Source organism: Mesoplodon bidens (genome assembly GCF_964165515.1).
Source record: "Mesoplodon bidens genome assembly, chromosome: 13".
Taxonomy (NCBI): Eukaryota; Metazoa; Chordata; class Mammalia; order Artiodactyla; family Ziphiidae; genus Mesoplodon; species Mesoplodon bidens.
The window spans coordinates 26,152,633-26,170,939 of record NC_138169.1 but is presented as its reverse complement, the minus strand read 5'-3'; the positions used below and the strand labels follow the sequence as shown (position 1 = coordinate 26,170,939).

General features: G+C 56.2%; 1 protein-coding gene across 4 annotated transcripts in view; it reads left to right on the top strand.

Moving 5' to 3' along the window:
* The window catches only part of CABIN1 (calcineurin binding protein 1), a 102,523-nt gene that overhangs the window by 5,403 nt on the left and 78,813 nt on the right, over positions 1-18,307 (top strand). For 3 of the 4 annotated variants that reach the window (XM_081252820.1, XM_081252819.1, XM_081252817.1), the window contains exons 2-13: positions 3,911-3,992; positions 4,469-4,561; positions 5,611-5,724; positions 6,353-6,487; positions 7,259-7,439; positions 9,615-9,744; positions 11,018-11,167; positions 12,905-13,191; positions 14,196-14,364; positions 16,085-16,221; positions 16,717-16,934; positions 18,038-18,116. In XM_081252820.1, the coding sequence (XP_081108946.1) occupies positions 3,990-3,992; positions 4,469-4,561; positions 5,611-5,724; positions 6,353-6,487; positions 7,259-7,439; positions 9,615-9,744; positions 11,018-11,167; positions 12,905-13,191; positions 14,196-14,364; positions 16,085-16,221; positions 16,717-16,934; positions 18,038-18,116 (1,696 nt within the window). In that variant the 5' untranslated portion in view covers positions 3,911-3,989. Of the gene's footprint in view, positions 1-2,465; positions 2,580-3,910; positions 3,993-4,468; positions 4,562-5,610; positions 5,725-6,352; positions 6,488-7,258; positions 7,440-9,614; positions 9,745-11,017; positions 11,168-12,904; positions 13,192-14,195; positions 14,365-16,084; positions 16,222-16,716; positions 16,935-18,037; positions 18,117-18,307 lie in introns of those variants that run through there. The other variant, XM_081252818.1, reaches the window with a different exon arrangement.

Here is an 18,307-nt window from a genome sequence, read left to right as displayed (position 1 = left end):
TTTTATTGATATATAATTTATATACCATACCATGCACCCATTTAAAGTTTACAATTCATTGGTTTTTAGTATATTCACAGAGTTCTGCAGGTATCACCACAATCAATTTTAGAACATCTTTATCCCCCCAAAAGGAACCCTGTGTCTATTAACACTCACTTCCCATCACCTCCTCCCCCAGCCCTAGGCATTCACTAATGTACTTTCTGCCTGTGTAGATTTGCCTTTTCTGGACATTTCATAGTAATGGGATCATACGGTGTGTGGTCTGTTTCTGCTTCCTTCACTGAGCATCATGTTTTCATGGTTCATCTGTGTTGTCAGTACTCCATTCCTTTTTACGGCTGAATAATATTCCATTGTACAGATAGACCACATTTTATTTATCCATTCATCAGTTGATGGACATTTGGGTTGTTTCTACTTTTTGATTATTATGAATAATACTGCTATGAACATTTTCTCACTAATTTTGCAGCTGCGTATTGCTTCACTGTGTGGTTGTATCATAGTTTATTTATTCATCCACTCTATTGTCTGTGGCCATTTAGGTTGTTTCCAATATCTTGCAGTTGCAAACTGCTGCGGGTGAATAACCCTGTGGTATCTATTTTTATGTTGTTCAAAGTACATCTTCAGGGTAGATTCCCAGAACTGCTGGGTTGAAAGGTAAGTGTAACAAGGTAACAAAGGTCATTTTGTTAGCTATTGTCAAATTCCTCTCCAGAGAGGTCGTACTAATTTGCATTCCCACCAGCGATGCCTGAGAGTAGTGCCTGTTTGCCCACAACCTCACCACTAGGGTGTGCTTTCCTGCCTCACTTTTGGCCAATGTGGTAGAGCAGAAATGGAGTTTCAATGTTGTTTTAATTTGCATCTTTCTAATTATTAGTGAGTTCCAACATTTTTTCATATGTTTGAGAGCCAGTTGTATGTCTTTTTGTGTGTGTGTGAATTGTTTGCTCATATCTTTTCCCCACTTTTCTATCAGGCTTTTGTTTTTCTATCCTTTGGGATTTTTTTTTTAAACTTTGGTAAATTATACTTAACATGAAGTGTACCACTTTAACTATATTTAAGTGTGCAGTTCCATAGCATTAAATGCATCCACATGGTTGTGCAATCATCACCAGCATCCACCTCATCTTCCCAAACGGAAACTCTGCCCACTAAACAATACCTCCCCATCCTTCCCTTCCGCCAGCCTTGGCAACCACCATTCTACTTCCTGTCTTTATGAATTTGCCTGTTTTAGGTACCCCATATAAATGGAATCATAGTTTTGTTACTGGCTTATTTCCCTTAACATAATGTCTTCAGGGTTAATCCATGTAGCATGTGTCAGAGGGTCCTTCCTTTTTAAGGCTGAATCTTATTCACAAGGGTTCTAATTTCTCCACATCCTTTGTCAGCACTTGTTAGTGCGTGTGTGTGTGTGTTTTACTGCAGTCTAGCAGGTAACTCAACATCCTGGTCTATTTAATACTGTCCAGCAGAAGAAAATAACTAATTTCAATTTTAAACAAACGAAACAAAAGGAAGCAAAATCTCTCCACAGCTCTTTCAACAAAGAACGGGAGCAGTTTGCTAGAGCTGCCAGGCATCAGTGTATGGCGAGGGAGGAGGTGGGGGTGCTGAGGGCATGAGGCGCGGGTCCTATGCTGGTCTTCAGGCAATATATGCTGCCTGGGTAGGGAGCAGGGGTGGAGGGAGGGCCTTCCTTCCTTAGTCAAGAATCTGACAGCTGAATCGGTTGCTGTGAAGCCTGATCTGTCCACAATCAAAGGCACGTGTGGAAATCCACTCCCAGAGAAGAGTGAGCCCTTGGGGAAGCTGGTTTGGCCTCTGAAATGTCGACTGAAAAACACCACCCAGAGTTGACGGGGACTTCATTCTCTCCCTTCCCTCTTCACAGGGGCACTGCCCCTTGGGATGTGTGTGTGTTTTCCCTAGGTACAGGGTTTTAGTGCTATAGTTTCTACTTTTTTTTTTTTTTTTTTTTTTGCAGTATGTGGGCCTCTCACTGTTGTGGCCTCTCCCATTGCGGAGCACAGGCTCCGGATGCGCAGGCTCAGTGGCCATGGCTCACGGGCCCAGCCGCTCCATGGCATATGGGATCTTCCCGGACCGGGGCACGAACCTGTGTCCCCTGCATCGGCAGGCAGACTCCCAACCACTGTGCCACCAGGGAAGCCCTATAGTTTCTACTTTTATCGTCTTTTTTTTTCCAGATTGTATGGTGTTCACAGTGCCCATCGTAGCATAGTTTATGGTCAAGCAGCAGTTTCCAGAGTTAATCAGCAGAATTCTTTTTTCTAAATGTGGAACCCAGGAGATAAAATAGCTGTCCGCCTCGTGGGGTTTGAGTCTTCCTCGTCTGCGAAGAAGACTGTACTTTCTTTCTTCCTTGTAGGAACTCTTGGAGAACTCAGAGCCCATTGTGAAGGTCGTAGCTGTGAGCTCTGTTGGCAGTAGCAGTGGTCATTTTACTTTATACATGTGGAGCACGTGTTCAGTCTCTGCCAAGGCTCATTTCCACTGCCTGCTGGGCCCGCTGGGGCCTCCTGCCAGCCTCTCAGGTGGGACTCTTCCTGGCTCCCTCCTCTGCCCTGACGGGCTTGTTCGGTGGTGCTGCCTCTTCCTCCCCGCCCCGCAGGCCAGAACCTCCGCTGTTACCGGCACCCCTGCTGCTCCCTCCAGCCTCCCAGGGGCCCCGTTCTGTGAGTTTGCCTCCTGGAACGTGTCCCCCCTCTGTCCCCAGTGCCACTGCCCCAGCCAAGCTCCTGGAATCTCTTTGTTTAATAGCAGCACATAGTTCACAGACCATGCAGCTTGCCTATGTAGGGTATACAATTCAGTGAGTGTAAGTGTATCCACAGAGTTGTGCAACCATCACCACCATCGATTTCAGGACATTTTCATCACCCCAGAAAGAAGCCCTGTACGTGGTAGTAGTCACTCCCCATGTGTCCCTCTCCCCTAGACTACTTTCTGGTTCTGTAGATTTGCCTATTCTGGACATTTTGTATAAATGGAATCAGACAATATGTGGCCTTCGTGACTGGCTTCCTTCATTTAGCGTGCTTTCAAGGTTCATCCATATTGTAGCAAGTACCAGTGCTTTAATTTGTTTTATCACTGAATAATAATCCATTGTATGGACATACCACATTTCCTTTATCCATTTGTCAGTTGACGGACATTTGGGTTGTTTCCACCTTTAATCTGTCATGAGTAATGCTGCTGTGAACATTCATGAACAAGTTTTGGTGTGGACATGTTTTCATTTCTCTTGGGGGTGGAATTTCTGTGTTTGACATTCTGAGCAATTGCCAGACGGTTTCACCATTTTTCGTTCCCATCTGCAGTGGATGAGGTTCTGATTTCTCCACGTCCTCACCAATCCTGTCATTTTTTTAGCAGATTTCACACTGGTCTGCCTACCTCTAATTTTTTTCCTTTTATATGTCCCTCCCACCCTCCAGGCCCCCTGCCTCTGCCTCCCCACCCTCCACCCCACTGCTGTCCCTTCCTGGGGCTTAACACAGGGCTTCCTCCTTCACCTTCCTCCATCCCTTCGAATGACTTGTTCTCCACCTGTTGCCTGTGTTTCTCTTTATTTCATTCAACTTTTGAAAAAATAATTGTTTATCGATCTGTTACCTCTGCTGAGCAGTGAGCCCTGGGGGCAGATGTCGGTCTCACTCCCCTCTGTCCCTGGCCCCTGGTCTGGCAAAGGTGGGCACTCCGTCCCAAGGACCAGGGGCTCCCCGGGTGACAGACTGAAGAGCCATCCCAAGGCCCACTAGCCTGTGTGCCCAGAGCCGGGAGGCCCGTGGGTTTGGACACGGGTTCCTGATGGCCTGGTGCTTCCCGGGCCCTCCCTCAGCCTGTTCTGCTTCCTCCATAGGAGCCGCGTGGGCTGGCACTGCCCTGCCGGTGCTGGGCAGTGCTGGGCGGTGCTGGGCGGTGTGCCGAAGCCTCTGACTATGGTATGTGCTGATGCTCACCTGCTCTGTGGTGCTCCAGGGCGAGGGGCGTGTTCTTGGGTGGGCCCTGAAGGCTGTCCGAATGGGACAGCCTTCCTCCCCAGAGGGCTCTTGGCACCCTCGAGGGTGTGGGTGCCCGCTCTCCTGTTGGGTGGTTTGCAGGGCCACATCACCATGGCTAGAGAGGCACACAGTTATCCCGTGTCATTGGAATCTGTTTTTCCGATGCCTGGGTCTTCTGCTGTGTCGGGCCATTGCTGGGGTGTCCCCAGCCTGTTCCTTTTGTAGTGGACATGCTCCCTGAACAGGTTGGTGTGGTTCCCTCAGAATGTCCCAGTCCTCCTTTTCCTCTGCATCTGGGGAGGCCGTAGCTGTTTGAGGCCGAGTGTGTTACAGAGTGTTGTGAACGTTGTGGGTTATTGAAGAGATGAGACACGTCTCATCTAAAAGCAACTCTTCCGTCAAACCTCTGCTTCTAGATTCGAATCGCAGCCTTAAATGCCAGCTCCACGGTTGAGGATGAGCATGAAGGAAGCTTTAAAAGTCACAAGACCCAGACAAAGGAGGCGCAGGTGTGTGGTCCATGGACTTCTCTGTAGCTGGACCTTGATTCTCATTTCTGTGGTGGCACCATGTTTCAGATGCATCCCGATGTCTCCTGAATGGGAGTTTAGAGGAAAACCCTGTTTACAGAGGTGGCTGGCTCTCCATCTCCTGTTTGACCTGCTTCACTTAGAGAGGGTCACACTGAGGATGGTCACACTGTTTATTCTGAGTGTGCGTGGGCCCTTCTGCAGCTGGGGCTGGCTCTTCACTCAGCCGGTCGTCTTTGTGGGCCTCAGGAGCTGGCACACCCGGGGGACGGCAGCACGTCACTTTCCAGGGGGAGGCCCTGGAGGGTGCTGCCTAGCCCAGGTCTCACTGGTGGTCTGTGGGGAGCACGGATTCTTGGTCTTTCCTCTCTGCCACGAGGCCCGGCACCACTTCCATCCCAGCCTGCCTGCCTTCCTCTCGGCCGTCTCTCCCCCGACGTCCTACGCGAATATAACAAGGGTTTGCTGGGTCTTTGTTTTCCCTGGAATAAGCATACACCTCCCCCTTCTCGGGAGAAGCCAGGACAGTGTGGAGCCCTCACAGATGCTGCTAGTCAGTGGTCCCCGGCCCTCAGGGGTGTCAGTGGGGCTCAGCCTGCCCAGTGCCCCCTCTGCCCCTCCCGGCAGCGAGCAGGCTGGGGCAGAGCGGCACATAGAAAGCAGTGGAAGCCTTCCCTGCTCTCTCTTGGAGTCCCTGGGTTATTACGGCTGGTGGGGCCGCTCTCCCAGAAAGCGTCAGCGAGACTCACAGAACCTTGGCATTACTCTGCTCTGTGTCCTCAGCCTGCCTTCTGCTGTTGCTTAGACTCAGGTGAGCCCGTGCTGCTCGTGTCTCCTTGGGGGCGCTGCTGAGGGGCTCTTCTCCCAGTGATGAGCTCCTGCGAGCTTGGAGCATTAGGACTGTTTCCACCACCGAGCGTGCAGCTGACGAGTAACATGGCCTTGACGGCAGCCCCCTCTCACACATTGTTGGCTTAAAAAGACAAACCTTTGTGCTGTGTGAAAATGTGTCCTGTCTTGGTTTGCAGGAAGCAGAGGCTTTTGCCTTGTACCACAAGGCCCTGGATCTGCAGAAGCACGACCGGTTTGAGGAGTCCGCCAAGGCCTACCACGAGCTCCTGGAGGCGCGCCTGCTGCGAGAGGTGAGGCCCCAGAGGCCCTCTGCCCCCAGCTTCCCCGCCTGTGGAGCGTCCACCTCGCTGGCTTGCTCTGAGGGTTGGGTGAGTCCAGAGAAGCATGCAGAACTGTTCTAGGTGCAGAGTAAGAGCTCCGTAAATGCCAGCTGCTCTTCCTACTTGGTCTTCACAGCTACTCTGCCAAGTGCGGGTGCATTGTCCCCAGTTCACAGTGTGGAGATGGAGGCTTAGCGAGGTGTTGTTGGCTCAGAGCCATGCAGCTAGTGAAGCATCAGAGCTGGGAGTGGCATGCGGGAGCCGCTGGCTGGCTTACTGATGCTGTAAATGTCACCATCTAGGCTTGGGCCCTCCGGCGTGGCGGTAGTGCCGGGAGGGTTCCCTCTGTGTCTTTTGGTGCCCAGAGGGCCCGCAAACCGCCTCTTGGTGGTCTGGCCTTTCTCCTCTGTGTGCTCGGAACTGGGGGGTCCTTAAAGGACATCTGGGGCCACACTTTCATTTTCCAGTGGAGGGTGGCACTGGACTGGCCCAAGGGCCTGTGGCAGAAGCCAGCCCTGAAGCCAGGTGTCCTGCTGACTGCCGGCTGAGGCTTCAGGGCCTGGGTGTCACTTTGCTCCTCTGTTTGCTTTGTTCTCAGGCAGTTTCGTCTGGTGATGAGAAGGAGGGGTTGAAACACCCTGGGCTGATGCTGAAGTACTCCACGTTTAAGAACCTGGCCCAGCTGGCCGCCCAGAGGGAGGACCTGGAGACAGCCATGGAGTTCTACCTGGAGGTGCTCCCCTCAGCCGGGTCTTTGGGAGTTCTTGGGGCAGGGGTGGGGTTGTGGTCTGGTTGGTTGAAGAGTGTGTGGTGCTGTGTCAGCTGTAGTGCCCGAGGCCACAGGCAGTGGGTGACAGTAGCAAGTTCAGAGAGGGCTGCATGTGTGTGCTTCCTCTGCCACGCAGGGCACACATGACCATGGGTGATTGCTTCATTTCTCTGGGCCTCCAGGTCTACGCCATAGAGTTGGAGTGATATAAAGAGGGTGCTGAACACAGAGCCTGACCCCTGGCACCCAGTACCTACTCAGAATCATACTGCCATTATTTCTGTCAGGCTGGCTTACCTGTGTGGGCCCCTCTCAGGCGCCAGCACCATGCACGTGCTCACCCTCATGCCGTCTGGCAAGGAGGGCATCTTTACCCTCATTTTAGGGATGAGGATACTGAGGCTGGCAGTCACGCTGCTGGGCAGTGTGGGAGTATGGATGTGAACCCCCGTCTGGCTCCCACCCATGCTGTTTCTAGAATCCCAGAAGGCTTCTGTATTTTCTTTTAATTCTGCTTCTTGCACTTCTTTTACATAGCAAATATGTAAGGAGTACAGGTGTTCAGAGTGACAAAATGTATTAAGAACATGTTCTGAGTTAGATAAATTGGTCCACGTGACTTCCCTGTCATTCCTTGGGCAGTCTGGGTGGCTGGGCTGGTGCTGTGCCCTCCTGCCACCACGGATGCCCGCTCTGGGGAGCTGACTGAGTGTGCCTCTGCTGTGCTGCTACCAGGCGGTCATGCTGGACTCCACGGACGTCAACCTCTGGTATAAAATCGGACACGTGGCCCTGAGGCTCATCCGGGTCCCCCTGGCTCGCCACGCTTTTGAGGAAGGGCTGCGGTGCAATCCTGACCACTGGCCCTGCTTGGACAACCTCATCACTGTCCTATACACCCTCAGCGATTACACCAGTGAGTGGGGTGTCGCTGCTTTCTGCCATGTGCTCGTGCATTGGGACCGAGGAGGGCGGGAGGCCTGGATGAGCTCGGAGCCAGAGTTAACACCGAAGTGCTTTCTGCCCCACCTTCAGGGGAAATGGAGATGCCTTTGCTTCCCTGCTTTACTCTGCTTGTCTTTCTTTCTCGGTTGAGACTTACCCCATGCATTGTAGTAGGAAGCATGTCTTCTGAGCGGTTTTCCCTTCAGTCTCTCATTTCGTCTCTGTGGTGTCCCGTCCTGTGCCTGTTCTTATAAGTTGCTGACAGACAGCCTAACGGCTGCAGTCTGACTCCCAGTGCCGGGAGCTCACTCCCTCCTTTTAGCATCTGGTCCTTCCACAGAGCAGCAGGGCTGCTGGAAAGATCTGTGCCAGACGGAGCCCTGTCTGCCTTCCAGTTGCTTCACTCTCTGACCCCGCCTGGCCCTCTGCTCGGCCCCTCACAGGCTGTCCCGAGGCGGGCGCTGTTGGGGTTCTGGGCCTCTTGGGCCAGCTCCTCCAGGCAGCTCTGTGGGAGGGCCCCGGGCAGGGCTGGGCGCAGGGCAGCTGGCCTCGGGCACAGGCGGTCCTGGCACGGCCTGCTCATTCTTTTCAGGACAGACCTGCTGCCAGCACTTGCCCTCACATTGAAGGTTACAGCTAGAAGGCTGACTCTTGGAGGCTTTTCCTTCTCTTTCAAAGAGCGCATCGAGCAGGTGGAGCAGGATGGGGTAGCGGAGGCTGGGAAGCTGGGCCCTGCTCGCCACCCACGGGACTCCACCCGTAGCTCTGTATAGTCAGGTGAACCGCGCGCAGCACAGGGCTGGCGGCGGGGTCGGCGTGCCCCAGGGGCAGGCTGCTGTGGCCCCTTCCCAGTTGTCCCTGCCCGAGGTGACCCTGACTTCTCCCTGTGTCCCCAGAGCCAGCTCAGCCCTCTGTCGCCTCCTCCAGGTGGGCCCGGGTGGGGGCGGGGGCGGGTGCCTTCTCCCTGCCCCTTTGCTGTGGGGCCTCTGCCGTCTGCCTCCTCTGCACCCTCTGACCATCGCGTGCTTGCACGTGGGGTCATTTCTGGACTTGAGCCCTTGTGTCCCTCCACGCAAACGTTCTCGGGCGTGTCCTTCCGTGGATGTCCGCGCCCCCGTGCTGTGGATCGCCTGTTTTGACTCCAGTGCTTTCATCTTCAGTGACTGTGGGTCTCTCCCCGGGCTCTTTCTGGAGCTTGGGCGCCCCCTGGAGGCCCCAGCCTCAGCGTCCCGCCTTCTCTCTGGCACCAGGCTCAGTTCTCTCTCCTGGAGAAGCTGCACTTGATAAGCTGAAGTATGGGTGGGAAGATGGGTTTGGGGGACAGAGCGGTGCATGTGTCTGTGAGAGCCGCAGAACCGCATCGAAGCCCCAGGGTATGAGCAGCCGGTACATGGATGCTCGAGAGGAGTAGGCAGGCCTCCCTCTGCTGCGGGCGCGGTCAGCTCTGGTGCTGCTGACCAGCCCATCCAGAGGCTTGGTGCCCCCCTGGTTTTCTCTCTGTTCCCACCACCTTCCCAGAGGAAACCATGTCCTCCTCCTCCTTCTGGTTAGGCGGGAACCTCTGGGCCCCCTGTCCCTAGTTCAGTGGGCGGCTGGCGGGGCAGCCCAGACCCTCTCCTGCTTGTGGCGTGGGCACCGCTCTCCTGCGGCCCTTCTCCCTGACTTCCGCGTGGCATCTCTGCTTCTGCTCCAGCTTTCCTTCCTCCTCCCCCGCTCCATCATTCTCTGGTTATTCCTGATGGGAGTGCCTTGCATCCATACTCAGACTCTGGAGCTGGGCGGGGCACGGGGCTGTCCGGTGCCCAGGCAGAGGGGAGCTGGCGGCCGTACTCCAGTTTGCCGACAGCTGGTTCCCAAAGGGTTTCCTCAAGGTGGGCTTGCTGGGCTGAGGGTCTGTGTTTGATGCCCATGTTTCCCCAGAAAGGTTGTTCAGCCGTCCTCCCTGGCAGTGTGGGCCTTTGCCCCTTGACCTTGGTATTATTATTTTCAAAAATCGTTCCCGATTGGATGGATTAAAGTGGTGTCTTGTCATCATTTACCTGGTGTTTCTTGGACTCCAGAGCAGGGACTACTTCCCTGGCGTCACTGGCAAGGCCAGAGAGTCAGAGTGCAGCTTGGAGGTCATGCCTGTTTCTTTCCTGGCCAGCTTGTCTGTACTTCATTTGCAAAGCTTTGGAGAAGGACTGCCGCTACAGCAAGGGGCTGGTTCTCAAGGAGAAGATCTTCGAGGAGCAACCGTGTCTCCGCCAGGACTCCCTCCGGATGTTCCTGAAATGGTGAGTCTGCAGCCCGCCACCTCCTCCCCAGCGGCTGGGGGCTGTTGAGGCCCCTTGCTTGGCAAATGGCTCTGATCTGCTTGGTTTATTGTTTCCCTACATGCCTCATATGGGCGGTGCCTCCGCCTGTCTGCTGCCCTCCTTCCCTGCTGCCCTCCTTCCCCGCTGCCCTGTGGCTCTCCTCTGGGTGCTCACGGCAGCCTTGTTCACCTCGCTCCTTGCTGCCCACCCTACCCCTTTCCGAGGCTGTGCTTCTTGTGTTGCCCGGCCCGCCTCTAATCGGGCCACCATGCCTGCCTCTGGGATGAGGCTCATGCTCGGCAGCATTGCCCAGGAGGCCCTTTGCAGTCTGACCCCCCAGTTCTCCTCCTGCTTCTCCCTCCCCCAAGAGGAGAGCTGTCCCAGGGCCCTGCTGTGTCCTGTCCGGTCCCGCACCCTGGCTCCCACAGCGCCCTCACCTGGAATCCCCACCTCTCCCTATTGTGTCTTCATGCCCCTTCGTATTCCAAGCCCCACATCCCCTTTTGGCAGCTTTCTAAGTTTGAGCTGCCTCCCCGCCCATCCTCCAGTGGAACTAACTCCTGTGCCCTCTGGTATCTCCTTGGCCCTGGGAGCTCACCGGTTGGGAGTTAGTGGTTATTTTGGTGTTTGTCCCTCGTAAGACTGTGCCTCTTATTCACATCTGTCCTGAGGGAGCTGACCTTCTTTGGAGAGGTGGTTGATGAGCATGTAGGACAGAGGATGAGTCCATAAGCGTGTGGCTCCACGGGGAAGCCCTGTGGGGAGGAGGGCATGGGGCAGTGGGGGCAGGTCTCGCCGGGCCACCACAGGCAGAGGTGTGCCTGTGGGAGGCATCCGGGGCCTCAAACTCCCACCCTTTCTGTTGATTTCCATAGGCTTTGGTGAGCTTGGCTGGTCTGATGACCTTTTTTGGGATGGGTAGGATGGGAGTGTTAAATCCTTAAAAGGTTTTCAGCAAATAATTGAGAGCAGCATTTAATTTTTCTGTGGCTTTTCTGCCATTACTATGATCCTGTTAATACAGATGAAGGTGATGAATTGTAAGCGGATCAAAGGGCATTAATCATTTCTAGTGTAACATGGGTATTAAGAATGCTAATTACTGCCCTTTTCAGCCCAGACTCAAGTGGTTATTTTATTTGTCGGAAGAATTAATACAGATTAAAGGATATTAACTGCATCCTTCTGTGTAAGATTTCCATCTTGGCTGTAGTGCGACACAGTCACTCCTCTCTGTCTCACGCACTCTCAGTGACATGTCCATCCACGAGGTGTCGGTGAGCGCGGCTGAGTCGCAGGCCATCGTGGACGAGGCCCTGGGGCTTCGGAGGAGGCGGCAGGCGCTGACCATGCACAAGAAGGAGCCGGACCTGAAGCTGGTGCAGCCCATCCCCTTCTTCACGTAGGTCGTCTGGGTCTGGGCTGCCGGGTGGCCACTGGGCCCTGCTTGGGAGGGGGCTGAGCCCTCCTGGGCTGCTGCCGTGGCAGGAGCTGGGCGCACATGGGCGGGTGACTGCAGGAAGCAGGCCGGGCCTTCCCCGGTCGAAGTCCCTCTCTGTTGCTGTCCTTGACCCACCACCTGCCATGTTCCTGTACGCCCCTCTCATCTGCCCACCCTAAGGGGAGAAGGAAACCAGCATTAGCCAAGCCCTGGACGGGGGATGACTCAGAGAGGCTAATGGTGAGGGGGGAGCTGATCCCAGGTCCTGGCTTCCCGATCTCTAGTCCATGTTCCCCTGCTAGGGCTGCTCGGCACCCTGGAAGGTGGGCCTCAGCGTAGCCCTGGGAAGGGTGGTCCCTGGAGTTGGGGTCATTTAGCCCTTCGGTGAGGTCTGTTCCTAACATCCTGACATTGACCCTCGTGCCTGTAAGTTGAGAGTGTCTCATATGTGGAGGCAAGTCGTGGTGGCCCGCAGCTCCCCACCGGATGGGACAGACCTGGGTCCAGCCCTGGTGCCCTCGCCGGGTCATTATGTGCCACCTCCTGGAAAAGAGGGAGCAGCATCCCTCTCTTGTAGGGTCATCATGATAATTGAATCGAGTGCTCGGGGGTCGTGCAGAGCCAGCACGCAGGAGGGGCTGGTTCTGACCCACGTTACTGCTCCTACTTGTTCGTTCCTGCACGTTTGGGTTTCCCAGGAAACTGGAGGCAGTCCCAGGGGTACTCAGTCACCAGAAGGAGGGGCACATGTGCAAAGCTGACAGGCCCCTCGAGGAGAGAAGCACAGCACCGAGAGCTCATAAGGGGGTCTGCACTGCTCCAGGGGTTGGGGAAGGCTTAGGGCCAGAGCTGGAGTCTGGTGGAGGAGTGGGCATGGATCAGGCAGAGGAGCTGGGAGGTGTGAGTGGGGTGTTGTTTCCCGGCAGAGGGAAGCCTGTGCAAAGGCCCTGTGGTATGTGGGGGGTGGTTTTGTTTGCAGAACTGAAAGCAAGCTAGCGAGGCGAGAGTGCAGGGGGCAAGAGTGCAGGGGGCGGGCGGGGGAGGGGGCGGGGTTGCGGCGGTGCGATGAGGCTGGGCGCCACTGAGGGGACAGGCGGAGGCTTTGGTTTTTAGTCTGAGGGCCTGGGAAGCTGTTCAGGGTTGGAAGGGTGAGTACGTCATGCTACACTGTGTCATACCATAACACAGCATGACATACAACACAACACATGACTACATGTAAAACACAAAACAACAGACAGCATACAACATAACACATGCTACACCTCACCACAACAGGGCACACAACACAACTTACACACAACAAAACACACGACAGTCTCGGTTTGCATCCAGCAAGCCCCGGCCCAAGAGCTGTTCAGCCCCTTTGGACCATATCCCTGTCAGTATTCCTCCCCCAGAAAACCAGACTAGTGGCAACAGGACAAGGACACCATCGTTTTAAAGATTCGACCTTGTAGAGAAGGGGTTTTTGAGTGAGTCTGTGGTTTCTCCTGGTAGGTCTGAAGGGGCCTGGGGCTGAGATGCCTCAGGGCTTCTCCTGCGGGCGGTGGAGCGGGTGCGGGCTCTGCTCCAGCTCCGCTGCTCCACCTCAGCCATCAGTAAACTGAGACCACCCCGCCCTCATGGAGATGGCGGCCCTGAGCTCCGGGCACCCTGTGTTGTGTGCTGACCCGGGCGGTGACCCTCTCCCTGCAGCTGGAAGTGCCTCGGGGAGAGCCTGCTGGCCACGTACCACCACCTCACCACCTGCGAGCCCCCGCGGCCCAGCCTTGGCAAGAGGATCGACCTGTCTGACTACCAGGACCCCGGCCAGCCCCTGGTGTCCTCTGCCGTGGTGGCACCTGTCAGCGTGATCCAGCCGAGCCCTGTCAACGCCAACCCCGAGGTGACCGTGGCAGAGCCTGTGCTCTCTTACGCCCCCGTGGCCACGGCCAGCTTCCTGCTGCACAGCCCCAGCCTGTTGGAGACGGGCATGCCCGCGGGTGAGCAGGCCTTGGGGTTGGCTTCGGGAGAGACCCCATCTGCTGAGCATGAATGAGAGTCGGGGTGCCCTGGCCTCTCCAGAGGGACGGGTCCTGCTGCTGCTTCTGGCCCCACAGGGGAACCTCTGGGCCTGCTCGCAGGGCCTCTCTCGTCAGGGGTGGCTTCTGCATTGGGGCCCCTGCAGGGAAGGGGTTGGCCTCAGGGATACAGCTCCTCAGACTACTCGATGCCCAGTTGCTCAGTCCTGGGGTAGAGTTTACTCCTGCTTGTGACCTGTGAGCTGGCGGGTCCCTCTGCTGGTTCTACTCAGTTGCTGGCTTACGCCCTGCACCCAGTGCTGCTGTGCACTGATGTTCTGAGTTCTTTAGCTTTAAGAAGCAGTCAGCATAGTTACCGCCGTATGCGGTAGTATATGTTGGAATGGTTTTATTGGTTTCTATTATCATTGGAGTTGTAAAAGAATTTCAGACTAAAGTTCCTGAGCCTTTCCTTGATTTTTGTGTCACCGATGAAGAATATCTGGCAGTTAAGGAAGTTTCTGAATGAACCTGTATATGATTGTTTTTAACTTAATCATACATGACACCCCTCTCCTCTCTGTATGATTTATGCGACTCTCTTGCCCACATCATGTCACTGGGCCATGGCGATGGACAGAGTCAGTGTCATTGCTACTTGCTCTGTTCCATCCCAGGCCAGCCAGTGGGAGGGGCAGGGGGATGGGGCATTTGACTCTGAGACCCTGGCGTTCTATAGGTGTGGAAAGTAGCCTTGAGATCTGGCTTTTGGGCTCTGTGAGTTGGAGAAAGGGGTGAGACTTAAGCAGTTTGGAATGGACTTTTCCCAGGCTCCTTGTTAGAGCAGACAGGAGATTTCCTGAATGTCAAAGAAGCCACAGGTTAAACCTGCAGGCAGGGTTATTATAAAGGAAGGGATCGAGTGCCTCGTGGTGCATTTCCCTAGCCTGCCTCTTGTGAGATTTCAACGTGCTCTCTTTGTGAAGGTGATGTTTCTGGAGGAGATAAATCCAAGAAAGGGGTGAAGCGGAAGAAGATTTCTGAGGAGAGCGGGGAGACGGCGAAGCGGCGGTCTGCCCGCGTCCGAAACACTAAGTGCAAAAAAGAAGAGAAGGTGGACTTCCAGGAGCTGCTGGTGAAGTTCTTGCCGTCCAGGTACAGTGCACTTTTTCTGTTTTAGCAAAGGAAGCACACAAACCTCCTGCCTCCCGTCACGTCTCTGGTTCCGTGGTCGCCCTCCCCTCCAGGCATGTCCTCCGTCTTCTTGTAACATCTGTACAAACGGCCAACGCTCAGGTCTTCCTGGATTGGGGGCTTGGGTTTTCTTGCCTCTCCTGCCTCTGAATGTCCTGAAGGCAGGAACCGTGAGTTTTGTGTCTTTTGGAGCTGGAGGTGACCCGCTTACGCCCCCAGGCCTTCCCTTGTTGCCAGGAGGCCTGGGGCTGCTGCTCCTCAGGTGCAGATGTGGGGACGGCCCGTGGAAGGGACCCCCTGCGCTCAGGGGGGGCGCCTGCTTGGCTTCTCCAGGCTCGGCAGGGTTCCCTCGAACTCTGAGAAGGTGGATGGTGGGCTCAGGAGTCATCCCTTGCTTTCACTGGTTCGTGGTGTTCCTCAGAGGAGTCTCCCGGGAGGAGATGGGCCAGGCTACGTGGAGCTGGGGGGCTGCGCCCCAGTGCTCCTCCCCTAGGTCTTCGCTAGCCCCCATGCTTTTGGTCCTTGCCCTGTCACCTCCCTCAGACGCTCCGGGACCTTGATGCCTGAGCCTTCCTGGGGTTTATGGTGCCAGTGCCAGACTTCTTAATGCCCTCACTGAGGGCAGAGAGCAGTCAGTCTCTGCTGGTCGGGCATCTCTCTGCCTTCTAACGTTTGGTGGGCATGTCTTGTCAGCTGGGGCTTCCTCTCTTACCCCCTGTGACTCCATTTTATTCCTTCCCGGTTACTGGAGTGGAGTTTGGGAGGTAACTACGTGTGTTACGTGAGCATGTGTCCCAGGAGTCCTCAGCTGGCATTTTGGCTCGTGACAGTAGGTTTCAATGGTGACGCATCCAAGTGGAGGAGGAGGAGGAGGAGCCAGGAGCTTTAGGTGGATTGTAAATTTGTTTTGCCACAAGGTTCCTGATTTTCCTAATTTGCTGCCTTTCCGTTTTTGTGTGGTGAGAGGGAAATGCTCAGAAGTGGAGCTGTTCTCAGTGAGTGGAGGACGCGGGCTCTCTGATCAGTTCCTTCCTAGCCGCCCCTCCAAAAGCAGGTCTCCCTTCTGAGGGCTGCGAAGAGGAGGTGCCAAGGGGCCTGAGGACCATTTCCCCATCTCCCCTCCACTTGTTGCCCTGCCCAGGGCCTTGCTCCCCAGCCCCCTTCGTGTGGAATAGGGTCTACCTTCTTTTTTATTCTTTATTTCAATTGCTGGTTTCCTGTGTGGTTTTCACGTCAGCTTCCTCGAATCGTCAGGCAGGGGCACACGGTGGCTTGCTGGGCGTGGTCCCTGGGGCAGGGGCGTGCAGTTGTACACCAGGATGTCAGGAGGCGCCTACCTGTCCATCCTCGGCGAGGTGGCGGGCTCTGCTAAAATGGAGTCCCTGGGGGGGTCTGAGGTGTGGTGCCTGCTGGGAGAGGCCTCCCTGGGCTCAGAGAGCTATGAGGAGCTGTGGAGGGGCCGCCCACCCACCCACTTTCTCCTCGTCCCCCAGGCCTTCCTTGGGCCGTGGCACCTGGAGGCCTGGCCGACTGTGCTGCCCAAGTGGAGCCTTTCGGCCTCTGTCTCTAGCTCTCCGTGGGGCTGGGGCCAGCCTTGGGTCCGGCTCAGCTCTCCTCTCTCTCAGGGGAAGGTGTTGGAACATGCGCCGTGGCCTTTGCGAGTTCAGTGTGTTCCATGCAGGTTAAGAAAGCTGGACCCTGAGGAGGAAGACGATCCCTTTAGTAACTACGAAGTCCCGTCAGAAGCCAAACTGGAGAACTTCCCAAGCGTCGGGCCCCACAGGCTGTCCTTCGACTCAGCCACGTTCATGGAATCTGGTAGGACCCGGGCACCACGGGCAGTGCTGTGAGGACTCCTTCCTCCCATTCTCCTGGAACCCGCTCAGGCCGCGTGCTGGGGGGACAGATCTGGGTGGTTTTTCAAGGGTGGTCCAGGGGCTGCCTGGTTTTGTCCTGCCTGAGGTCTGTGGTCAGCTGGAGGAAGGGGGTGCGCTGGAGTGTCCTGGCTCACACTCCACCGTGCTCCCCTAGGGGTGCGGGCTTTGCCGGTCGAATGGGTACATCGCAGCTCTTGGGTATGGCCAGGAGCTGTGCTGCTGTACAAGGCCACACCCAGGGGTCAGCCCTCTCGTACCTGCCTGGGCCTTGTAGGTTCAGATAGGTGTGCCCACAGCCGTGAGGCCTGCCCTCAGCGCCCCCCTGGGGCACATGGGCTCTTCCCGCTGACGCCCGCTCTCATCTCCCGAACAAAATGGGGCCCCTGGCACGGAGGGTCCTCTGTTGAAGTCTTGTCACTTCCCCCACTCCGGGCAGAGAAGCAAGACGTGCACGCCTTCCTGCTGGGGAACCTGAGCAACGGGGGCATCCTGGAGCTCATGATGCGCTACCTGAAGAGCATGGGCCACAGGTTCCTGCTGCGCTGGCCGCCGGGCCTGGCAGAGGTCGTGCTCAGCATCTACCACAGCTGGCGGAGGCACAGCGCCAGCCTGCCCAACCCGCTGCTCAGGGACTGTGGCGACAGGCACATCCAGGTTGGCTGGCCGGGCGGCGGGCAGGCGGGGGCCAGGCAGGGGCCAGGCGTAGGCAGGGGACTTGGGCTGCAACTGCAGGTGGAGGTGTGGGGTTGAGATGGGGGGCGGGTCACGGGGGAGGGAGGTTTATGAGCGGGAGGAGAGCAGCGGAGAGGCTGCAAGGTGGAGGTTTGCTGTGTTCTAGGCACCAGGGACCGTCGCTACCCGTTTTTTCAGCAAGTGAGGAGACACAAGTGCAGAGGTGGAGGAAGGCTGCTGCCGAAGGGGTGCTGGGGACTGCCAGCTGTGGGGGCCGAGCCTACGCGCTACCCTCTGCAGCCCAGGCTCTTGCACTCAGTGCCTCCCAGGGCCAAGGGAGCCAGGGTGCTTTGGCCCCTTCTCCCGTGAGAGGAGGCAGGCTGCTTCTGAGGAGGCAGCACTGGGAGCTTTCAGGGCCCCCTGGGTGGTATTTCTTGCTGGGAGCACAGAGGTGGAGGAGCTCCAGGTTCACAGGTCCTCAGGGCCATGTGGGTCAGGGGCCCCTGGCGGTGCAGCCTCCACTGGGACACCCCAAGGACTGCTTCCTGGCAGCATCTGCCCAGGCCCGCCTGCCCAGACTCTCCTGGGTCATCCCGAGTCTGTTCCAGTGTAGGTCCACATGCCTCTCCTTATGTCCCAGCAGGGTGGAGCGGCGGGAGGGGCCAAGGCTTTGGTCCCTAGACAGACCAGCTTGGTTATTTCCCAGCTGTGCCCGTTGGCCAGGCTGGTGCCTACTTACTGTTGAGTCTCAGCTTCCTGGTCCACCCAGGGAATGACGCGCCCACCCTGGGGGCTGTCAGGGTTGAGTGCCTGGCGCTCAGCAGGTGGCAGGGCTGCCTCTTCCATAGGACAGTCCTTGAGGACTGAAGGCGGGTCTCCCGGGTCCTCCCGAGTCTGTTCCAGTGTAGATCCACGTGCCTCTCCTTATGTCCCAGTAGGAAGCCAGTGATTACCACTTATGAAATGGAAAGTAGGTAGAGGGAAACTTGATGTTCTCATCAGAGTAAATTTTAGTTTAGGTTCGTTCCATCCCCTGCCCTTGACCTATGTGACCCTGTTCCTGACCATCCGCGCCCATCCTGCAGGACATGATGCTGATGTCCCTCTCCTGCATGGAGCTGCAGCTGGACCAGTGGCTGCTGACCAAGGGCCGGAGCTCTGCAGGTAGGCGACCTTCCGTGTTCTGTGTGGGGCGACTTTTCTGGACCCTCGGCAGCCGGGAAGGGGCAAGAGTGGGGGGCTGAGTCACACCTACAGGGGGCACATTGCCTGGGTCAGCTTGTCAGGCCAGGAAAGACCTGGGGCCTTTGAGAAGCAGCTGAGCCCCAAGGGAGCCACCTGCCTGCTTCTGTTAC